The sequence below is a fragment of the Mustelus asterias genome, chromosome 17 (genome assembly GCF_964213995.1).
Source record: "Mustelus asterias chromosome 17, sMusAst1.hap1.1, whole genome shotgun sequence".
NCBI classification, from domain to species: Eukaryota; Metazoa; Chordata; class Chondrichthyes; order Carcharhiniformes; family Triakidae; genus Mustelus; species Mustelus asterias.
In genome coordinates, this window is record NC_135817.1 from 84,586,119 (window position 1) to 84,611,728 (window position 25,610).

At 47.6% G+C, this 25,610-nt stretch overlaps 1 protein-coding gene across 1 annotated transcript; it reads right to left on the reverse strand.

Moving 5' to 3' along the window:
- Positions 1-4,614: 4,614 nt before the first annotated feature.
- On the reverse strand, positions 4,615-22,725 carry LOC144506215 (lysozyme C-1/C-2-like). Its single transcript, XM_078232076.1, has 4 exons — positions 22,596-22,725; positions 18,619-18,792; positions 17,157-17,232; positions 4,615-4,678 (listed from the first exon to the last, which is right to left on the reverse strand). The coding sequence occupies exons 1-4, from the start codon at positions 22,723-22,725 to the stop codon at positions 4,615-4,617; spliced, it is 444 nt and encodes a 147-aa protein (XP_078088202.1).
- Positions 22,726-25,610: the final 2,885 nt, after the last annotated feature.

A 25,610-nucleotide genomic window follows, 5' to 3' on the forward strand; every position in this document is an offset into this window, starting at 1 on the left:
GTTCCTCCACAGTCTCACGGGCCGGTTGACCCCGAGGTGATGATAATCCGTTGAGTTCCGACACGCCCTGAAGTGGTGACCATCTCCTGGACTCAGGCAAGCTGTACACGGGAGTAAAAGGGTTAAGTAATGGTCCCGATGCTGCCCGCGCCGTGTCAGGAGGGGAAACAATAGTTGGGGGGTCTCTAACAGGAGGTATGGGAGCGACAGGAGTTTCTACGTCCCCTGCTGGCGCCAGGTCTCGGATCGAGACCGTGTCCTCTCGCCCGTCAGGGTATGCCACATAGGCATACTGAGGGTTGGCGTGGAGGAGATGGACCTGTTCGACCAACGGGTCGGACTTGCGGGCCCTTACATGTTGCCGCAGGAGGACAGGTCCTGAGTACGTCAACCAAGACGGGTAATGAGGTCCCAGAGGAAGACTTCCGAGGGAATGAAAACAGCCTCTCATGGGGAATAGCGTTGGTTGCCGTACACAGGAGTGAGCGTACGGAATGGAGCGCATCAGGGAGCACCTCTTGCCAACGGGAGACTGGAAGGCTTTTTGACTTCAACGCCAGTAAGACAGCCTTCCAGACTGTAGCATTCTCACGTTCCACCTGTCCATTACTCCTAGGGTTGTAGCTCGTGGTTCTACTAGAGGCAATCCCGTATGAGAGCAGGTATTGCCTCAAGTCATTGCTCATGAACGACGAGCCGCTGTCGCTGTGAATGTAGCAGGGGTACCCGAACAGGGTGAAAAGATCACGGAATGCCTTGATAACCATGGCAGCGGATATATCAGAGCAGGGAATAACAAACGGGAATCTCGAGTACTCATCAATGATGTTGAGGAAGTACACATTGCGATCTGTCGAAGGAAGGGGGCCCTTAAAGTCGACACTCAGTCTTTCGAAGGGACGAGTGGCCTTGACTAGTTGTGCCCGGTCAGGTCGGTAAAAGTGCGGTTTGCATTCCGCGTATACCCAACAGCTTCTTGTTATGGACCTGACATCCTCCACCGAGTAGGGCAGATTGCGGGCTTTTACGAAGTGGTAGAGCCGAGTGACCCCAGGATGGCAGAGGTCATTATGGAGAGCCTGCAAACGGTCCTCCTGTATACTGGCGCATGTTCCACGCGACAGGGCATCCGAGGGCTCGTTGAGTTTCCCTGGACGATACATGATGTCGTAATTATAGGTGGAGAGTTCGATTCTCCACCTCAAGATCTTGTCGTTCTTGATCTTGCCCCTCAGCGTGTTATTGAACACGAACGCCACGGACCGCTGGTCCGTGATCAGGGTGAACCGTTTTCCTGCCAAGTAATGGCGCCAATGCCTGACGGCCTCCACAATGGCCTGGGCCTCCTTTTCCACCGCTGAATGTCGAATTTCGGGGCCTTGGAGGATGCGGGAAAAAAAGGCGACAGGCCTGCCCGCCTGGTTAAGTGTGGCGGCCAGGGCAAAATCAGATGCATCGCTCTCCACCTGAAAGGGGATGGACTCATCAACAGCGTGCATCGTGGCTTTTGCGATGTCGGCTTTTAGTTTATCAAAGGCCAATCGAGCCTCTGGTGTTAGGGGAAAAGAGGTGGACTTGATGAGCGGACGGGCTTTGTCCGCGTAATTGGGAACCCACTGTGCATAGTAAGAGAAGAAGCCTAAGCATCTTCTCAGTGCTTTTGCGCTAGTGGGCAGGGGAAGTTCAAGGAGGGGACGCATACGGTCTGGATCAGGGCCAATGACCCCGTTTTCCACCATGTATCCGAGGATGGCTAAACGGCGCGTACGAAACACACACTTCTCCCTGTTGTAGGTCAGATTCAGGCGAGATGCAGTGCGTAGGAACTTAAGGAGATTTGTGTCGTGGTCCTGCTGGTCATGGCCGCAGATGGTGACGTTATCCATGTACGGGAAGGTAGCCCGCAGTCCGTTCTGGTCCACCATTTGGTCCATAGCACGCTGGAAGACCGAGACCCCATTGGTGACACCAAAAGGAACCTTGAGAAAGTGATACATGCGACCATCCACCTCAAAAGCCGTGTATTGTCGGTCCTCTGGGCGAATGGGGAGTTGGTGGTAGGCAGACTTGAGGTCTATGGTGGAGAACACCCGGTACTGCGCAATCTGGTTGACCATGTCAGATATGCGCGGGAGGGGATACACATCCAGCTGCGTGTATCTATTAATGGTCTGACTATAGTCAATGACCATCCGGGGTTTGTTCCCACTCTTGACCACCACGACCTGCGCTCTCCATGGACTAGCGCTAGATTGTATGATCCCTTCCTTGAGGAGCCACTGAACTTCAGCTCGAATGAAGATCCGATCCTCAGCGCTGTAACCCCTACTCTTAGTCGCGATGGGCTTGCAGCCTGGCACAAGATTCTGGAACAGGGAGGGTGTGGTAATCTTCAGCGTCGAGAGGCTACAGGCGGGGCGCGTTGGGCAATTTGGAAGCTGCTGTTCTCCCACTGAAAGCGGAGGGAGTGGCCCACCATACTGTAGGGTTACACTCTTCAAGTGGACCATGAAATTTAGTCCGAGGAGTATTGGCGCGCAAAGGTGCGGTAACACCAGGAGCTTGAAGCGCTTGTAAACCGTGCACTGCACCGTTAAATTTACCACGCAACTCCCTCGCACGGTGACAGACCGGGACCTTGATGCCATCGAAATCGTCTGTTTGACAGGTTGGATCTGGAGGCCACACTGCTTCACAGCGTCTGGGTGAATAAAACTCTCAGTGCTCCCGCTGTCAAACAGACAATAAATCACGTGTTTGTTTACCTGAATGTCCATCATAGACTTGTCGAGTCTGTGAGGCTTGACCTGGTCCAGGATGATCGACGCCACCGTTGGTTCGTGAGCGCCACTGCAGGCAGCTGAGATAGATGAAGATGACCCCTGCTGGTCGTTCGCGGTCAGTGCCGACCAACATGGCTGCTCCCATAGGTCGCACGTGGGTGATGGTGCCAAAATCAGCGACCCCTGGTGGTCACGCATCTCTTTCGACTCCGTCGACTGTAATGGCAGCGTCCTGGCCTCGCATGTGGACGAAACCCTCGACGATGCCGACGATGAAGAACGGGGCTCTGGGGAGTCGCAGGCCGCACTGCTGTTCCTGGAAGTAAGTTTGGATCGGCATACCTTCGAATAGTGCCCCTTCTTACCGCAGGCGGAGCACAACACAGCTTTAGCGGGACATCGCTGCCGAGTGTGCTTCACTCCCCCACAGAAGTAACACCGCGGGCCGCCCGGACCTGCTGCCGTTGTCAGGCCCGAGTGTGGGCACGCCATCACGCAGTTTTTCTAACCCGAGGGACGAGGAGGGATCAGCGACTGCTCCTGCCACGTTGTCTCCACGTGGTCTTCGGGATACAATACTAGGCTTTTGGAGGCCGTCTCCAACATATCCGCTAGTTCTATCGACTTAGTGAGATCAAGATTACATTGCTCCAACAGTCTGAGTCGGATATAAGATGATCTGATTCCCGCCACAAATGCATCTCGAGCGAGGTCGTTCATATTCTGCTCTGCCGACACTGCTTTGCAGTTACAGCCCCTGGCTAGCTGTAGGAGCTCGTTCGCGTATTCTTCCGTCGTTTCGCCGGGCTGCCGTCGTCGAGTGGCTAAGAGGTATCGAGCATGCATCTCGTTTGGCGGTTTAATGTAACGCTTCTTAAGAAGCTCGAGGGCCCTTGTGTAGTCGGTGGCCGCACGGATCGCGAGATATACGGTGTCGCTTACCCTCGCGTGGAAGACCCGGAGTCTGTCGTCGTCTGTGGTGACCGCTGCGGAGGCTGCCAGGTAGTCCTCAAAACATTTCAACTAGTGGTCGAAGGTGTTAGAGGCGCCCGCCGCACGTGGATACAGTGTAAGACGTTCGGGTTTTAACATTTGCTCCATACTCTCTGTATCGTTTTCTTTTTTTTTAACGACGAGAGTTTAATTAACAGTAAATAAAATTGATGCGCGTTATCACACACGAGGCTTGAGATGCTCAAGGAAATAAAGGCTTTTATTTACTGTTACAACGAAGCTACCATGTATAGTACACGATCCCAGACTGAGGGGTCCCAGACAGAGCAGAGACCTTTATACCTCTCCCAGGAGGCGGAGCCCGACTGTGATGTACCATAATAACTATAATACAGGTGTAACAGCCCAACCCTAACCTCAACAGCAACAAGTAGAACAACCCATCCCTAACCCCAACAGCAACATATATACATACTTGTAGTACTGGCCAGACCCTGGCTCAGTACTATCTAGTGGGAACCAACGATGGTTCACCACACCAACATTTTATTTGAGCCAGGAATTTTATTGAATCCACTCTTGTGGATTCTTTTGTGATTTCAGCAGAAGCAACTTTTTCATCCATGAACTACTCGACACAGGAAAGACTCTGAACCTAACAACAGGATTTCATTCACATCCAGATTAATCTCAATATTGAAAGGAATGAAAGAGTTGTGGATCGTTATTTGCTTGTTTTTATTTTAATGAGCTGCGGCAGAAACCTTCCTTCCTTGTGTTCCCATCCATCTTAACAATTCAGAGCTAGCTGCTGAAACCTTCCCATGCTACGCTGTGTTGAAGCGAGTGGGTTTGGCCAAGCGCATCTCTTCCATCTTTAGAAGCAAAAGTAGGTGTAATAACCAATCCATTTCCCCTTGCAGTCCTCAACCCAACTGCTCCTGCAGAAACGAAACATCAGAAAAACGAGATTAGTCAGAGAGAAGTAACATTTCTTTATTTTTTATTGACTGGAGGTGTTCGAACAAAGATAAATACAGGCCCTTCAGCTAACCAAGCCTGCGCCGATCTGTGGTTTCTATCCCTCTGTTTGCCTCCCGTTCATGTGCCTACCAACAGAGCGTTGCTAACCTGCCTGCTTCCACCACCTCCATTGGCCGTGCGTTCCAAGCACCCACCATCCTCTGTGTGAAAAACATTCCCTGCATGTCTCCCCGAAACTTAGCCCCTCTCACCTTAAACCTGTGCCCTCTTGGAGCCCACCCATCCACCCTGGGAAAAAGCCTCTGACTATCCACCTTGTCAATGCCTCTCATAATTTTGCAGACCTCTATCAGGCCATCCGTCAGCCTCTGACTTTCCAGTGAAAACAATCCGAGTTTATCCAATCTTTCCTCATACTTAAAACCCTCCAGACCAGGCAACATCCTGGTAAACCTTCTTTGCACCTTCTCCAAAGCATCCACGTCCTTCTGTTACTGTGGCGACCAGAACTGAACTGCATGCAATATATTGCGTTTATTTTTCCCTGCCCCTTTCAAAGTTTCCTCCCCTCCCTTCCTGAGATGCTTCACTCTTCTGAGGGTGAAACAATCCGGATATAAGCCACTCAGTAACCATGTGCTTGTTACTAACTCCAGTAATAAACGAGATATTCTTCTGTATTGGGCGACCGCAACTTCTCCCATTAGCTGTGTATCCCGTAATCTGGAGTATATCTGTACTTCTAACTATCTGGATAAACATTGCGGCAACAGGAGATGGACAAATAACAGAATGGTCGTAGCATGGTAGGAGACTTTTTGGCCTATTGTGTCCTTGCTAGTTCTCTACAGGAGCAAGTCCCCTGGTCGCACTCCCATGCTTTCTCCCTGCAGAGTCCAACTGGATCTATTGTCCTGCTCCTTCACCAGAACCCTGCAAATCATTCCCTTACCCTTGTGGAAGTTAGTGAGCTGGAACGCTATGCCACTCTATACCACAACCTACAATACAGGAATTGGCACAACCATTGCACCAATAATCTCCAGCTCACAATCAATGTGACACTCACGCGTGATACTCACTTGTGGAGATCAGGGCCTCGATTTTACCGGCACGCCTGCCTCGGAATCGGGGCGGGCGATGCTCGCAGAACGGCTTTCTCCGTTGGCCTCGAGCGCGATCATACGAGCCTCGGGAGGGTGTGCCAATAAAATTCAAGCACGGGTCACTATATTCACCACTTGATTTTTTTTATTCATAGGATCTGAGCATCACTAGCAGGCCAACATTTATTGGCCATTCCTAATTGCCCATCTAGGCCATATAAGAGTCAATGACCTTGCTGTGGAGCTGGAGTCACATGAAGGCCAGACCAAGAAAGATTTCCAGATGGGCTTTTACAATAATCGACATGGTCATCATTCAATATTTAATTCCAGATTAATATTAAATTCCAGCATCTACTGTGGTGAGATTCGAGCCCAGACCCCTGTAAATTACTTCAACGAGGCCCGTGAGTATGAGCTCCTTAATTGAGGTCATAATTGCCTGCCCAATCAAAGAGCGTCACCTGTGTATATATGGAGGAGTGTCAGGACTATTGAAACACCAGATTCTGACTTTGGACCTGAAGCATTCTAGGAGTGGAACAGAGTTTGCAAATAAAGGGAATCTGGTGAAGAAACACCAGCCTCTGAGGAGTTATTTCAGTCCCCAGACTCTGGATTACTATTCCAGTGACAATAACTCTGTACCACCTCTCCTGAGTGATACAAAATACATGTAAAGGGAGGGGAGAATCTTGTAATAACCTCCCAGAGGTGAACTGGGATTGAGGAAGTGGGCAAAAGGTGAACAGTAGTGCGCTGCACTGTGAGGGCATCTCTGTACAAAAATATTTGCAATCGCAGCAACTCATTACCGCACTGCATCGAGTTGTGGTGTAGCGATGGAAATATATCAGTTTGCTTCAATGACATTCACTGGGAGTCTCTTTAACTTTTGCTTACAAGCAGGTCAGCTGCAGTTTTGTAGTGTCAGGAATTGCAGCGTTTCTACATTTGACATGGAAAAGGAGTGTGACAGACTTTGGAACCTGATCCTCAGTAGAAAACGCATAATCCGAATGTCCATTTGATTAAAAACCACCAGACTCTGTTGCAGAGTATCAATTTGGCAGAAATCTGTGACAAAGTTGGGCACAGCTGGTGAATTGTGGAAAAATTGGCCAAACGCAAATCTATAACACTCTCACTGTCACACTCCCCGTAACACCCCCTCACTGTCACACTCTCTATAACACCCCCTCACTGTCACACTCTCTATAACACCCCCTCACTGTCACACTCTCTATAACACCCCCTCACTGTCACACTCTCTATAACACCCCCTCACTGTCACACTCTCTATAACACCCCCTCACTGTCACACTCTCTATAACACCCCCTCACTGTCACACTCTCTATAACACCCCCTCACTGTCACACTCTCTATAACACCCCCTCACTGTCACACTCTCTATAACACCCCCTCACTGTCACACTCTCTATAACACCCCCTCACTGTCACACTCTCTATAACACCCCCTCACTGTCACACTCTCTATAACACCCCCTCACTGTCACACTCTCTATAACACCCTCTCACTGTCACACTCTCTATAACACCCCCTCACTGTCACACTCTCTATAACACCCCCTCACTGTCACACTCTCTATAACACCCCCTCACTGTCACACTCTCTATAACACACTCTCACTGTCACACTCTCTATAACACACTCTCACTGTCACACTCTCTATAACACCCCCTCACTGTCACACTCTCTATAACACACTCTCACTGTCACACTCTCTATAACACCCCCTCACTGTCACACTCTCTATAACACACTCTCACTGTCACACTCTCTATAACACCCCCTCACTGTCACACTCTCTATAACACCCCCTCACTGTCACACTCTCTATAACACACTCTCACTGTCACACTCTCTATAACACCCTCTCACTGTCACACTCTCTATAACACCCCCTCACTGTCACACTCTCTATAACACCCCCTCACTGTCACACTCTCTATAACACCCCCTCACTGTCACACTCTCTATAACACACTCTCACTGTCACACTCTCTATAACACCCCCTCACTGTCACACTCTCTATAACACACTCTCACTGTCACACTCTCTATAACACCCCCTCACTGTCACACTCTCTATAACACACTCTCACTGTCACACTCTCTATAACACACTCTCACTGTCACACTCTCTATAACACACTCTCACTGTCACACTCTCTATAACACCCCCTCACTGTCACACTCTCTATAACACCCCCTCACTGTCACACTCTCTATAACACCCCCTCACTGTCACACTGATGCACGATATAACACACGAGAGGCGTGATGTACTCGGGAAATAAAGGCTTTTATTGCCAACAATAACAGAGCTAACATATACAGTACACGATCCCAGACTAAAGGGTCACCAGGCGGAGCAGTGACCTTTATACCTCTCCCAGGAGGCGGAGCCGACTGGGGTGTACCATAACAACGATATTAACAGGTAGAACAGCCTAACCCTAACCCCAACAGTAACATATATACAGACTCATAGTACTGGCCAGACCATGGCTCAGCACTACCTAGTGGGAACCAACAATGGTTCACCACACACACTCTCTGTAACACACGATCATTGTCACACTCTCTATAACACCCCCTCACTGTCACACTCTCTCAAACACCCCCTCACTGTCACACTCTCTATAACACCCCCTCACTGTCACACTCTCTATAACACCCCCTCACTGTCACACTCTCTATAACACCCCCTCACTGTCACACTCTCTATAACACCCCCTCACTGTCACACTCTCTATAACACCCCCTCACTGTCACACTCTCTATAACACCCCCTCACTGTCACACTCTCTATAACACACTCTCACTGTCACACTCTCTATAACACACTCTCACTGTCACACTCTCTATAACACACTCTCACTGTCACACTCTCTAAAACACTCCCTCACTGTCACACTCTCTATAACACCCCCTCACTGTCACACTCTCTATAACACCCCCTCACTGTCACACTCTCTATAACACCCCCTCACTGTCACACTCTCTATAACACCCGCTCACTGTCACACTCTCTATAACACCCCCTCACTGTCACACTCTCTATAACACACTCTCACTGTCACACTCTCTATAACACACTCTCACTGTCACACTCTCTATAACACCCCCTCACTGTCACACTCTCTCAAACACCCCCTCACTGTCACACTCTCTATAACACCCCCTCACTGTCACACTCTCTATAACACACTCTCACTGTCACACTCTCTATAACACCCCCTCACTGTCACACTCTCTATAACACCCCCTCACTGTCACACTCTCTATAACACCCCCTCACTGTCACACTCTCTATAACACACTCTCACTGTCACACTCTCTATAACACCCCCTCACTGTCACACTCTCTATAACACCCCCTCACTGTCACACTCTCTATAACACCCCCTCACTGTCACACTCTCTATAACACCCCCTCACTGTCACACTCTCTATAACACACTCTCACTGTCACACTCTCTATAACACACTCTCACTGTCACACTCTCTATAACACACTCTCACTGTCACACTCTCTAAAACACTCCCTCACTGTCACACTCTCTATAACACACTCTCACTGTCACACTCTCTATAACACCCCCTCACTGTCACACTCTCTATAACACCCCCTCACTGTCACACTCTCTATAACACACTCTCACTGTCACACTCTCTATAACACCCTCTCACTGTCACACTCTCTATAACACACCCTCACTGTCACACTCTCTATAACACCCCCTCACTGTCACACTCTCTAAAACACCCCCTCACTGTCACACTCTCTATAACACCCCCTCACTGTCACACTCTCTATAACACCCCCTCACTGTCAAACTCTCTATAACACCCCCTCACTGTCACACTCTCTATAACACCCCCTCACTGTCACACTCTCTATAACACACTCTCACTGTCACACTCTCTATAACACCCCCTCACTGTCAAACTCTCTATAACACCCCCTCACTGTCACACTCTCTATAACACACTCTCACTGTCACACTCTCTATAACACACTCTCACTGTCACACTCTCTATAACACACTCTCACTGTCACACTCTCTATAACACCCTCTCACTGTCACACTCTCTATAACACCCCCTCACTGTCACACTCTCTATAACACCCCCTCACTGTCACACTCTCTACAACACACTCTCACTGTCACACTCTCTATAACACCCCCTCACTGTCACACTCTCTATAACACCCCCTCACTGTCACACTCTCTATAACACCCCCTCACTGTCACACTCTCTATAACACCCCCTCACTGTCACACTCTCTATAACACCCCCTCACTGTCACACTCTCTATAACACCCCCTCACTGTCACACTCTCTATAACACCCCCTCACTGTCACACTCTCTACAACACACTCTCACTGTCACACTCTCTATAACACCCCCTCACTGTCACACTCTCTATAACACCCCCTCACTGTCACACTCTCTATAACACCCCCTCACTGTCACACTCTCTAAAACACCCCCTCACTGTCAAACTCTCTATAACACCCCCTCACTGTCACACTCTCTATAACACACTCTCACTGTCACACTCTCTATAACACCCTCTCACTGTCACACTCTCTATAACACCCCCTCACTGTCACACTCTCTATAACACCCCCTCACTGTCACACTCTCTATAACACACTCTCACTGTCACACTCTCTATAACACCCCCTCACTGTCAAACTCTCTATAACACCCCCTCACTGTCACACTCTCTATAACACCCCCTCACTGTCACACTCTCTATAACACACTCTCACTGTCACACTCTCTATAACACCCCCTCACTGTCACACTCTCTATAACACACTCTCACTGTCACACTCTCTATAACACCCCCTCACTGTCACACTCTCTATAACACCCCCTCACTGTCACACTCTCTATAACACACTCTCACTGTCACACTCTCTATAACACCCCCTCACTGTCACACTCTCTAAAACACCCCCTCACTGTCACACTCTCTATAACACCCCCTCACTGTCACACTCTCTATAACACCCCCTCACTGTCAAACTCTCTATAACACCCCCTCACTGTCACACTCTCTATAACACCCCCTCACTGTCACACTCTCTATAACACACTCTCACTGTCACACTCTCTATAACACCCCCTCACTGTCAAACTCTCTATAACACCCCCTCACTGTCACACTCTCTATAACACACTCTCACTGTCACACTCTCTATAACACACTCTCACTGTCACACTCTCTATAACACACTCTCACTGTCACACTCTCTATAACACCCTCTCACTGTCACACTCTCTATAACACCCCCTCACTGTCACACTCTCTATAACACCCCCTCACTGTCACACTCTCTACAACACACTCTCACTGTCACACTCTCTATAACACCCCCTCACTGTCACACTCTCTATAACACCCCCTCACTGTCACACTCTCTATAACACCCCCTCACTGTCACACTCTCTATAACACCCCCTCACTGTCACACTCTCTATAACACACTCTCACTGTCACACTCTCTATAACACCCCCTCACTGTCACACTCTCTACAACACACTCTCACTGTCACACTCTCTATAACACCCCCTCACTGTCACACTCTCTATAACACCCCCTCACTGTCACACTCTCTATAACACCCCCTCACTGTCACACTCTCTAAAACACCCCCTCACTGTCAAACTCTCTATAACACCCCCTCACTGTCACACTCTCTATAACACACTCTCACTGTCACACTCTCTATAACACCCTCTCACTGTCACACTCTCTATAACACCCCCTCACTGTCACACTCTCTATAACACCCCCTCACTGTCACACTCTCTATAACACACTCTCACTGTCACACTCTCTATAACACCCCCTCACTGTCAAACTCTCTATAACACCCCCTCACTGTCACACTCTCTATAACACCCCCTCACTGTCACACTCTCTATAACACACTCTCACTGTCACACTCTCTATAACACCCCCTCACTGTCACACTCTCTATAACACACTCTCACTGTCACACTCTCTATAACACCCCCTCACTGTCACACTCTCTATAACACACTCTCACTGTCACACTCTCTATAACACCCCCTCACTGTCACACTCTCTATAACACCCCCTCACTGTCACACTCTCTATAACACCCCCTCACTGTCACACTCTTATAACACCCCCTCACTGTCACACTCTCTATAACACCCCCTCACTGTCACACTCTCTAAAACACCCCCTCACTGTCACACTCTCTATAACACACTCTCACTGTCACACTCTCTATAACACCCCCTCACTGTCACACTCTCTATAACACACTCTCACTGTCACACTCTCTATAACACCCTCTCACTGTCACACTCTCTATAACACCCCTTCACTGTCACACTCTCTATAACACCCCCTCACTGTCACACTCTCTATAACACCCCTTCACTGTCACACTCTCTATAACACCCCTTCACTGTCACACTCTCTATAACACCCCCTCACTGTCACACTCTCTATAACACACTCTCACTGTCACACTCTCTATAACACACTCTGACTGTCACACTCTCTATAACACCCCCTCACTGTCACACTCTCTATAACACCCCCTCACTGTCACACTCTCTATAACACACTCTCACTGTCACACTCTCTATAACACACTCTCACTGTCACACTCTCTATAACACACTCTCACTGTCACACTCTCTATAACACCCCCTCACTGTCACACTCTCTATAACACCCCCTCACTGTCACACTCTCTATAACACCCCCTCACTGTCACACTCTCTATAACACACTCTCACTGTCACACTCTCTATAACACCCCCTCACTGTCACACTCTCTATAACACCCTCTCACTGTCACACTCTCTATAACACCCCCTCACTGTCACACTCTCTATAACACCCCTTCACTGTCACACTCTCTATAACACCCCCTCACTGTCACACTCTCTATAACACACTCTCACTGTCACACTCTCTAAAACACCCCCTCACTGTCACACTCTCTATAACACCCCCTCACTGCCTCACTCTCTACAACACACTCTCACTGTCACACTCTCTATAACACCCCCTCACTGTCACACTCTCTATAACACACCCTCACTGTCACACTCTCTATAACACCCCCTCACTGTCACACTCTCTATAACACCCCCTCACTGTCACACTCTCTATAACACACTCTGACTGTCACACTCTCTATAACACCCTCTCACTGTCACACTCTCTATAACACACTCTCACTGTCACACGCTCTATAACACCCCCTCACTGTCACACTCTCTATAACACCCCCTCACTGTCACACTCTCTATAACACCCCCTCACTGTCACACTCTCTATAACACACTCTGACTGTCACACTCTCTATAACACCCCCTCACTGTCACACTCTCTATAACACCCCCTCACTGTCACACTCTCTATAACACCCTCTCACTGTCACACTCTCTATAACACCCCCTCACTGCCTCACTCTCTATAACACACTCTCACTGTCACACTCTCTATAACACCCCCTCACTGCCTCACTCTCTATAACACACTCTCACTGTCACACTCTCTATAACACCCCCTCACTGTCACACTCTCTATAACACCCCCTCACTGTCACACTCTCTATAACACCCCCTCACTGTCACACTCTCTATAACACCCCCTCACTGTCACACTCTCTATAACACCCCCTCACTGTCACACTCTCTATAACACACTCTCACTGTCACACTCTCTATAACACCCCCTCACTGTCACACTCTCTATAACACCCCCTCACTGTCACACTCTCTATAACACCCCCTCACTGTCACACTCTCTATAACACACTCTCACTGTCACACTCTCTATAACACCCCCTCACTGTCACACTCTCTATAACACCCCCTCACTGTCACACTCTCTATAACACCCCCTCACTGTCACACTCTCTATAACACCCCCTCACTGTCACACTCTCTATAACACCCCCTCACTGTCACACTCTCTATAACACCCCCTCACTGTCACACTCTCTATAACACCCCCTCACTGTCACACTCTCTATAACACCCCCTCACTGTCACACTCTCTATAACACCCCCTCACTGTCACACTCTCTATAACACCCCCTCACTGTCACACTCTCTATAACACCCTCTCACTGTCACACTCTCTATAACACCCTCTCACTGTCACACTCTCTATAACACCCCCTCACTGTCACACTCTCTATAACACCCCCTCACTGTCACACTCTCTATAACACCCCCTCACTGTCACACTCTCTATAACACCCCCTCACTGTCACACTCTCTATAACACCCCCTCACTGTCACACTCTCTATAACACACTCTCACTGTCACACTCTCTATAACACACTCTCACTGTCACACTCTCTATAACACACTCTCACTGTCACACTCTCTATAACACACTCTCACTGTCACACTCTCTATAACACACTCTCACTGTCACACTCTCTATAACACCCCCTCACTGTCACACTCTCTATAACACACTCTCACTGTCACACTCTCTATAACACACTCTCACTGTCACACTCTCTATAACACACTCTCACTGTCACACTCTCTATAACACACTCTCACTGTCACACTCTCTATAACACCCCCTCACTGTCACACTCTCTATAACACCCCCTCACTGTCACACTCTCTATAACACCCCCTCACTGTCACACTCTCTATAACACCCCCTCACTGTCACACTCTCTATAACACCCCCTCACTGTCACACTCTCTATAACACCCCCTCACTGTCACACTCTCTATAACACCCCCTCACTGTCACACTCTCTATAACACACTCTCACTGTCACACTCTCTATAACACACTCTCACTGTCACACTCTCTATAACACCCCCTCACTGTCACACTCTCTATAACACCCCCTCACTGTCACACTCTCTATAACACCCTCTCACTGTCACACTCTCTATAACACCCTCTCACTGTCACACTCTCTATAACACCCCCTCACTGTCACACTCTCTATAACACCCCCTCACTGTCACACTCTCTATAACACCCCCTCACTGTCACACTCTCTATAACACACTCTCACTGTCACACTCTCTATAACACACTCTCACTGTCACACTCTCTATAACACACTCTCACTGTCACACTCTCTATAACACACTCTCACTGTCACACTCTCTATAACACCCCCTCACTGTCACACTCTCTATAACACACTCTCACTGTCACACTCTCTATAACACACTCTCACTGTCACACTCTCTATAACACACTCTCACTGTCACACTCTCTATAACACCCCCTCACTGTCACACTCTCTATAACACCCTCTCACTGTCACACTCTCTATAACACCCCCTCACTGTCACACTCTCTATAACACACTCTCACTGTCACACTCTCTATAACACCCCCTCACTGTCACACTCTCTATAACACCCCCTCACTGTCACACTCTCTATAACAACCCCTCACTGTCACACTCTCTATAACAACCCCTCACTGTCACACTCTCTATAACACCCCCTCACTGTCACACTCTCTATAACACCCCCTCACTGTCACACTCTCTATAACACCCCCTCACTGTCACACTCTCTATAACACCCTCTCACTGTCACACTCTCTATAACACCCCCTCACTGTCACACTCTCTATAACACCCCCTCACTGTCACACTCTCTATAACACCCCCTCACTGTCACACTCTCTATAACACCCCCTCACTGTCACACTCTCTATAACACCCTCTCACTGTCACACTCTCTATAACACCCCCTCACTGTCACACTCTCTATAACACCCCCTCACTGTCACACTCTCTATAACACCCTCTCACTGTCACACTCTCTATAACACCCCCTCACTGTCACACTCTCTATAACACCCCCTCACTGTCACACGCTCTATAACACACTCTCACTGTCACACTCTCTATAACACCCCCTCACTGTCACACTCTCTATAACACACTCTCACTGTCACACTCTCTATAACACCCCCTCACTGTCACACTCTCTATAACACCCCCTCACTGTCACACTCTCTATAACACCCCCTCACTGTCACACTCTCTATAACACACTCTCACTGTCACACTCTCTATAACACACTCTCACTGTCACACTCTCTATAACACCCCCTCACTGTCACACTCTCTATAAGACCCCCTCACTGTCACACTCTCTATAACACCCCCTCACTGTCACACTCTCTATAACACCCCCTCACTGTCACACTCTCTATAACACCCCCTCACTGTCACACTCTCTATAACACCCCCTCACTGTCACACGCTCTATAACACACTCTCACTGTCACACTCTCTATAACACCCCCTCACTGTCACACTCTCTATAACACACTCTCACTGTCACACTCTCTATAACACCCCCTCACTGTCACACTCTCTATAACACACTCTCACTGTCACACTCTCTATAACACCCCCTCACTGTCACACTCTCTATAACACCCCCTCACTGTCACACTCTCTATAACACACTCTCACTGTCACACTCTCTATAACACCCCCTCACTGTCACACTCTCTATAACACACTCTCACTGTCACACTCTCTATAACACACTCTCACTGTCACACTCTCTATAACACCCCCTCACTGTCACACTCTCTATAAGACCCCCTCACTGTCACACTCTCTATAACACCCCCTCACTGTCACACTCTCTATAAGACCCCCTCACTGTCACACTCTCTATAACACCCCCTCACTATCACACTCTCTATAACACCCCCTCACTATCACACTCTCTATAACACCCCCTCACTGTCACACTCTCTATAACACCCCCTCACTGTCACACTCTCTATAACACCCCCTCACTGTCACACTCTCTATAACACACTCTCACTGTCACACTCTCTATAACACCCCCTCACTGTCACACTCTCTATAACACCCCCTCACTGTCACACTCTCTATAACACACTCTCACTGTCACACTCTCTATAACACACTCTCACTGTCACACTCTCTATAACACCCCCTCACTGTCACACTCTCTATAACACACTCTCACTGTCACACTCTCTATAACACCCCCTCACTGTCACACTCTCTATAACACACTCCCTCACTGTCACACTCTCTATAACACACCCTCACTGTCACACTCTCTATAACACACCCTCTCTAATAGCTGAAATGCCTGTTTCACTGAGATGTTGTGTGTGTCCACATTGTCATTACATTATTTATACATGCCAAATAGAAAGCAGCAACAGTCCCTCCCCCCAATTGCTGACTGATGAGTTGAATGTGCGGAGAGAGCGAAAAGAGCACGACTTTACATACCAGGCCTCCATTCCCTTTTTGGCTGCAATTGTTGAGGCACAGTCAAAGTTCACCTTTAGGTTATTACTCAGGAGCTCTGTATTGGGAAAAGAAAAGTGATTATTTAGCAAAGGTCCCAGGGATTGTGTCCTTCAAGTCCTACTCCTTGTGTCATTAAAGCGCAGAGCTTCATCTGAGGTGGGGGTGATCTACATGACACGGTCATTGTGGGAACAGCATTGAAGGGGGGAGACAACAGTGCATTCTACACGATAAAGTACGGGATAACATTTCAAGTGGGTTAATTACATGAGAAATTATTTGTGGATGTTGACACTGTACCTCTTACACTCACTGGAAACAGTAAACCTTGACCAGAATTTTCCCGTCCCGCCCACCATGGGAATTGTAGCGGGTGGGGCGGTGGTGGGCCATGCAAAGATCTGTTGACCTCAGGAGGGTTTTCTGATTTTCGGGCTAGCGTGGCCAGATAATCCCGCCCCCCCTGTCTTTGCAGAAACCTTGAGATAAATTTCCATGGAGATTCGTCTGTTCCACCATTGTTACTGAAACATAATTTTTTTTATTTATTCGTGGGACACGGGCGTCACTGGCCTGCCAACACTTATTGTCCAGCGCTAGTTGCCCTTGGGAAGGTGGTGGCGACATGTCAATGAGGGAATCAAAGTAAGTTTTGCATTTACATGGCACCTTTCACGACCACCAGCATTCATCATCTAATTTACATGGCCATGAAGAATTTCTCATGTAGTTAATCCACAGGAAATTCAGTCAAGGGTTGCAGCGTAGCTTTTCAGGTCAGGCTCTGTGGGAAAAGCAAGGCCCATAAGTAATAATGACAACATTCCCAACTGATCTGTCATAGCTAAGCTGAGTTCCAACGTGGAGTTACAAAGACCCAGAGTGAGAGGCGTTCTGCGCTCTGTATGATATAAAATGGGCAGGTGGGTGGGAGAGGGTGGCCACAGAGGGTGTCAGGAGGTTACAGTTGGTGGGAAACTGTGGTGTATAGTGTGGTGGGCTTTAAACCATGTCCATAGTATATTAAACTGGGTGTCTGGATTGCTAGTCTAATACCATTACCACGTGCCACTGTCTCTCCCTCACCACCCCTCCCTCAAGGTAGGATAACATGTCAGGATTTGGAGAGCACTTCTATACATAAATGTTCCGCAAGCACAACTAGAGAAATAGGCAGTCAATCTGTCAATTCTCTTCTTAGTAGAGCAAAGATTTTGGCCGAGATACCAAGGTGGATTGATTGCTCGTTCTATCGAGTGTGATGTTGAGTTGGCAGCTTATATTAAACCGCAATAGCATTCTTTGTCTATTTGAGCCAGTGTGAATAAAATTTGCGTGAGGTGTAAACTAGTTTAGTGATTTGCTAATGCATCCTTCTTCCCTCTGTTAAATTGCATCTCTAAGTAAGTGAGTCTGGGACTAATGTTGTTGCTTCACATACCATCACATTTTATCCCACAGCCATTTGAAGAATTTGGAGTCTTTCCATTATCGCACCACCATTTACTGCTAATTTGAAAAATCCCATAGTTTGTTGACCAGATCGTCCCATTCCTTGAATCCTGACCAATTGCAAGTGTGTTGTATTTACTCACATGGTCCGCCAAACACAGCCCTATAAAATGAACATGAGATGCTGGAGGTTAGAACCCGTGACAAACGTAAATGTGATTCACTCGACTTACACTGTGTGCTTGATCGAGTACACCACTCCAGTAACTGACTTCATTAGTAAGTATGTAGAAGAGTGTGTGCCAAAGAAGCAAATCCACGTGTTCCCCAACCAGAAACCATGGATGAACAAGGATATCCACTGCTTGCTGAAGTCCAGGTCTGAGGCGTTCAAGTCAGGCGACACTGACCTTTACAAGAAAGTAAGAAGTCTCACAACACCAGGTTAAAGTCCAACATGTTTATTTGGTAGCAAATACCATAAGCTTTCGGAACACTGCTCCTTCGTCAGATGGAGTGGAAATCTGACGAAGGAGCAGTGCTCCGAAAGCTTATGGTATTTGCTACCAAATAAACCTGTTGGACTTTAACCTGGTGTTGTGAGACTTCTTACTGTGTTTACCCCAATCCAACGCCGGCATCTCCACATCTTTACAAGAAATCCAGATATGATCTAAGGAGATCCATCAAAGATGCCAAAAGACAGTACCGGACCAAGCTAGAGTCCCAGGCGAGCCACACCGACCCCCGCCGACTATGGCAAGGTCTGCAAGACATAACAAGCTCCAAGATGAAGAGATGTAAAATCACCGGCTCCAACGCACTCCTCCCTGATGAGCTCAATGCATTCTACGCCCGTTTTGAGCAAAAGGTCAGCGAGAGCATGACCTCCACCCTGGAAGCCCTGGATGAACCTGTATCTGGGGTCACTATGGCAGATGTCAGAGCAGCTTTCTTGAAGGTCAACCCATGGAAAGCAACTGGCCCGGATGGGGTACCCGGACGAGCACTCAGATCCTGCGTGGATCAGCTGGCGGGGGTACTCACAGACATCTTCAACCTCTCTTTACAACAATATGATGTCCCTATCTGCTTCAAGAAGATGACCATCATCTCGGTACCTAAGAAAAACCAAGCAGCATGTCTTAATGACTATTGGCCGGTGGCTCTGACATCCATCATTATGAAGTGCTTCGAAAGGTTAACCATGGCACGAATCAATTCCAGCTTCCCGGATGACCTGGATCCACTCCAGTTTGCCTATCGCTGCAACAGGTCCACAGCAGATGCCATTTCCTTGGCCCTGCACTGAACCCTGGAACACCTAGATAACAAGGACACCTATGTCAGACTCCTATTTATTGACTACAGCTCAGCCATCAACACCATTATTCCCAAAAAACTCATCTCCAAACTCTGTGGTCTGGGCTCGGCACCTCCCTCTGCGACTGGATCCTGAACTTCCAAACTCACAGACCACAATCAGTAAGGATAGGCAACAACACCTCCTCCACGATCACCCTCAACACCACTGCCCACAAGGCTGTGTCCTCAGTCCCCTACTATATTCCTTATACACCTATGACTGTGCAGCCAAATTCCCCTCCAATTTGATTTTCAAGTTTGCTGATGACACCACCGTAGTGGCTCAGATCTCAAACAATGATGAGACAGAGTACAGGAATGAGATAGAGAATCTGGTGAACTGGTGCAGCAACAATAATCTCTCCCTCAACGTCAACAAAATGAAGGAGATTGTCATCGACTTCAGGAAGACTAAAGGAGAACATGCACCTGTCTATATCAATGGGGACGAAGTAGAAAGGTTCGAGAGCTTCAAGTTTTTAGCTGTCCAGATCACCATGTCCTGGTCCCTCCATGCCGACACTATAGTTACGAAAGCCCACCAACACCTCAACTTTCTCAGAAGACTAAGGAAATTTGGCATTTCGGCAATGACTCTCACCAACATTTACAGATGCACCATAGAAAGCATTCTTGCTGGTTGTATCAGAGCTTGGTATGGCTCCTGCTCTGCCCAAGACCGCAAGGAACTACAAAAGGTCGTGAATGTAGTCCAACTCACCACGCAAACCACCCTCCCATCCATTGACTCTGTCTACACTTCCCGCTGCCTCGGAAAAGCAGCCAGCATAAGTAAGGACCCCACGCACCCTGGACATTCTCTCTTCCACCTTCTTCCTTCAGGAAAAAGGTACAAAGGTCTGAGGTCACATACCAACCGACTCAAGAACAGCTTCTTCCCTGCTGCTGCCAGACTTTTGAATGGACCTACCTTGCATTAAGTTGATCTTTCTCTACACCCTAGCTATGACTGTAACACTACATTCTGCACGCTCTCCTTTCCTTCTCTATGAACGGTATGTTTTGTCTGTATAACGCACAAGAAGCAATACTTTTCACGGTATGTTAATACATGTGACAATAATTAATCAAATCAAATCAAATCAAAGAACATTGGGCTGAACTTTTCTGCCCTTCCTCCCGACGGAATCTTCTGGTCCTGCCGAAGGTGATCCCCACAACGGCCAAATGGGGGAGCCATGCAAAACATCCCAGAGATCTGTGGGAGTGGAAGATCCCATCGTTGACCAATAGTGAGCTGACTCTGCCACTGCCCATTGGGGCGTGTTTTCCCATTCTAGCCACCATGGGAATCGTAGCAGGCGGAGGGCGGACCATGCAAAGGTCCGTTGACCTTCGGTGGAATTTTCCGGTTCTGATGTGAGTGTGGCCAGAAAATTCCACCCATTGTCTTTGCAACAAGCAGGGAACGTACCTTTTCCTTAGCCACACAGATGTCATTTATTTCTTTGATAAAAATTGTCTTGGTCTATAACAAGATTCTGGAAACGATATGGGTTCAAATTTGGAGATGACGATGACCAAGGACTTTGGAGAGGGACAGGAGTTTGGAAATGGCAGCAGTTTGTTAGAACGGAGGAGTCAAGGATTGGCTTTTTGGAGAGAGGGTAAGCAACACTTTTGCAGAGTTGGTGCAGACTTGATGTGCCAAATATCATCCTTCTGCACTGTAGAGATTCTATGATTCTGTGATAAAGGGGAGGGGCAGTAGCTGACAGAGAGAGAGAACTGTTACCAATATCAGCAAACATGGGAGACTGGAAGGAATTTGGGTGGTCAATAGTTTTGTGAGAATAGGGCCAAGAGAGTTGAATCTCATGGAGAAGATTGGCTCAGAGAGGGCAAGAAGGGAGATGGGAGAGAAACCAGAGAAAGTTACAAGTTCAGAAGATCTAAGGGGAAATTTGGGTGGGCGGACTCAGGGGAGATTAGAAACTGGCAGAGACAATGTTCAGATAACCTCTATGTTCGTGACAAAATAGCTCATAAACTTCATCAAATTCCTACGGCACAGAAGGAGGCAATTCGGCCCATCGAGTCTGTACCAACCTCAATTCCATAGGTGCTATTCCCACGAACCCACGTATTTACCTTGCTAATCCCCCTGACACTGCGGTCAATTTAGCATGGCCATTCAACATAACCCACACATCTTTGGAGTGTGGGAGAAAACCAATTGGAAACCCATGCAGGAAAGGCGAACAGTGACCCAAAGCCGTAATTGAGCCTGGGACCCTGGCGCTGTAAGGCAGCAGTGCTAACCGCTGTGACACCCCCCTTGCACCTCTTGCACTTGTTGTTGGAAAAACCCATCTGGTTCAGTGGGAATGAAATCTGCCGTCCTTACCCGGTCTGTCCAACATGTGACTCCAGAGAGACAGCAATGTGGTTGACCCTCAACTGCCCTCCAAGGGCAATTAGGGATGGGCAATAAATGATGGCCTAGCCAGCTATGCCCATGGCCCACGAATGAATTAAAACAATTACTCACTGACTGAGGAAAGTACAAGAGAAAAGTACAGTCACTATCTGCAAGTGTATTTGACATTGTTTCTGTTGAACGCAGAGAGTATTACTCAGAGTCATCCACGCTGTATTTGGTGTTTTTCGCCAGCACAGAATTCTTGATTGCTTTAGCCAGGTGACATCGTGACAGGATTTCAGCGCTGGAGACAGCGAGAAGGACGCTGAGAACAATGAGAGTCTTCATCGTGCTGACAGGAGGTGTGGCCGGTTCTGGTTAAGGTTGCACTTTTATATGGGACCGTGCCTCTGGTTATCAGTACCAGAATTCCAATAGATTTGTCAAGCATGATTTCCCTTTCATAAATCCACGTTGACTCTATCTGATCCTGCCACTGTTTTCCACTTGCTCTGCTATAAAATCTTTGATAATGGATTCTAGAATATTCCACACTACCAACGTCAGGCTGACTGCTCCTGCAACATTCCCTCACTCATTTCCAACCCCCATAACTGAATGCAAAATGAGGAAAAATAAGTTGAGACTTTTCCATACCAGGCTTCCAATCCTTGTTGTTTCACTATGATTGCTGCACACTCAATGTCTGATTGTATGTCACTGCCGTATGTCAGCAAATCTACAATAATAAATAATACAATAATAAAAGAAATATCACATTAGAATCAATGTTTATAGGTTAGGTATTTTTCAATACAGAATTAGAAAGTTCTCGGTTGAGAGGTCCCAAGTGTGGCACGGTGGCACAGTGGTTAACACTGCTGCCTCACAGCTCCAGGGGCCTGGGTTCAATTCCCAGATTGGGTCACTGTCTGTGTGGAGTCAGCACGTTCTCCCCGTGTCTGCGTGGGTTTCCTCCGGGTGCTCCGGCTTCCTCCCACACTCCAAAGATGTGCAGGATAACATGATTGGACATGTTAAATTGCCCCTTAGTGTCCCCGGATATGTAGGTTAGAGGGATTAGTGAGGTAAAGATGTGGGGTGACGGGGATAGGGCCAGGGTGGGATTGGTGTCGGTGCAGACTCGATGGGCTGAATTACCTCCTTCTGCACTGTAGGGTTTCTATGATTCCATGAAGTGTGCAGGTGTCTGGATGATTTAAATATTGTGACAGAGTTGGAGAGCCCTGGGATTGAAGCTACTCAGTATTCTCTATGTTGCAACGTGGTGGAATTAGTGTCTAAATTTAGCAGTGAGTGGAGAAGATGTGAGAAGGTCTTTTATACTTAACAAAGTTCCACAAGCACCCATCAGATTGATGGTTGATTAATCTGTCTAGTTTTCACTCTGGTTGAGTGAGGAATGTTAGCCATGGCAGCCTCCTTTTCACTTTTAATAAGGGGCAAAATCTGAATTCGAATCAACAGCTCATCTGATGCAATCTTACATTTAGCACAAATGTAGCATTTCTGCCATCTCCTTCTAGTGGACGGAATATTATAAGGACTTACATAGAATATACAGCACAGAAACAGTTCATTCATAATTCATCTGTCCAGGCATTTAGACTTTACAAAAGCCTTCACAAATCTTTTTCATCTAACTCTATCAGCATAACATCAATTTCTCTCTCCCGAATCTAGTAACCCTCAAATGTATCTATACTATTCGATTCAACTCATCCTTACAGCAGCGAGTTCAACATTCTCACCGTTTGCTTAGGATGTCCATCACGCAAACCAGCCTCCCATCCATTGATTCTGTCTACACTTCCTGCTGCCTCAGAAAAGCAGCCAGCATAATCAAAGACCCCACGCACTCCGGACATTCTCTCTCCCACCTTCTTCCTTCGGGAAAAAGATACAAAAGTCTGAGGTCACATACCAACCGACTCAAGAAACAGCTTCTTCCCTGCTGTCATCAGACTCTGAATGGACCTATCTTGCATTAAGTTGAACTTTGTCTACGCCCTAGCTATGACTGGATCACCACATTGTGCACACTCTCCTTTCCTTCTCTATGAGCGGTATGCTTTGTTTGTATAGCATGTAAGAAACAACACTTTTCACTGTATACTTATACATGTGACAATAATAATTCAAATCAAGTCAAATGTTTCTTTTTCTGGCTTTTCCAGTGATGCCCATTCCCATGCATGAATAATATTACATTTTAATATCCTGGTATCCAACTTATATTGCTGGCTGATGAACCTACTCTTCTCCACATGTGGATGAGGCATCCATGGCTGACAAGGGAAGTCAAGAACAGCATAAAAGCAAAAGAGAAAGCATACAAAGTGGCAAGGATTAGTGGGAAGCATAGGATTGGGAAGCCTTTAAAAGCGAGCAGAGGACAACTAAAAAAGCAATAAGGAGGGAGAAGATGAAATATGAGTGTAAGCTAGCTAGTAATATAAAAGAAGATAGGAGGAGTTTTTTTTTCAATAAATAAAAGGTAAGAGAGAGTGGCAAAAATAGCCATTGGACCGCTTGAAAATGAGTCTGGAGAAGTAATAAGAGGAAACAAAGCAATGGCAGAGGAACTGAATAGTTACTTTGCATCAGTCTTCATGGTGGAAGACACCAGTGGGATGTCAGAGCTCCAGAAGTGTCAGGGGGCACAGGTGAGTGTAGTGGCCATCACTAAGGAGAAGGTTTTGGGAAACTGAAAGGTCTTGAAAGTGGATAAATTACCTGGACCGGATGGACTACACCCCAGGTTTCTAAAAGAGATAGCCGAGGAAATTGTGGAGGCATTGGTGGTGATCACTAGAGGCAGGAAGGGTACCAGAGGACTGGAAAGCAGCGAATGTAATGCCGCTGTTTAAGAAGGGAGGGAGGCAGCAGACGGGAAATTATAGGCCGGTTAGCCTGACTTCGGTCATTGGCAATATTTTAGAGTCCATTATTAAAAATGAGATCGCAGAGTACTTGGACGTGCATGATAAAGTAGGACTGAGTCAGCACGGCTTCGTCAAGGGGAGGTCATGTCTGACAAATCTGTTAGAGCTCTTTGAGGAGGAAACAAGGAAGTTAGATAAAGGAGATCCAGTAGACGTGATTCATTTAGATTTCAAGAAGGCCTTTGACAAGGTGCCGCATAGGAGACTGTTAAATAAGTTAAGTGCCCATGGTGTTCAGGGTAAGATCCTGGCATGGATAGAGGATTG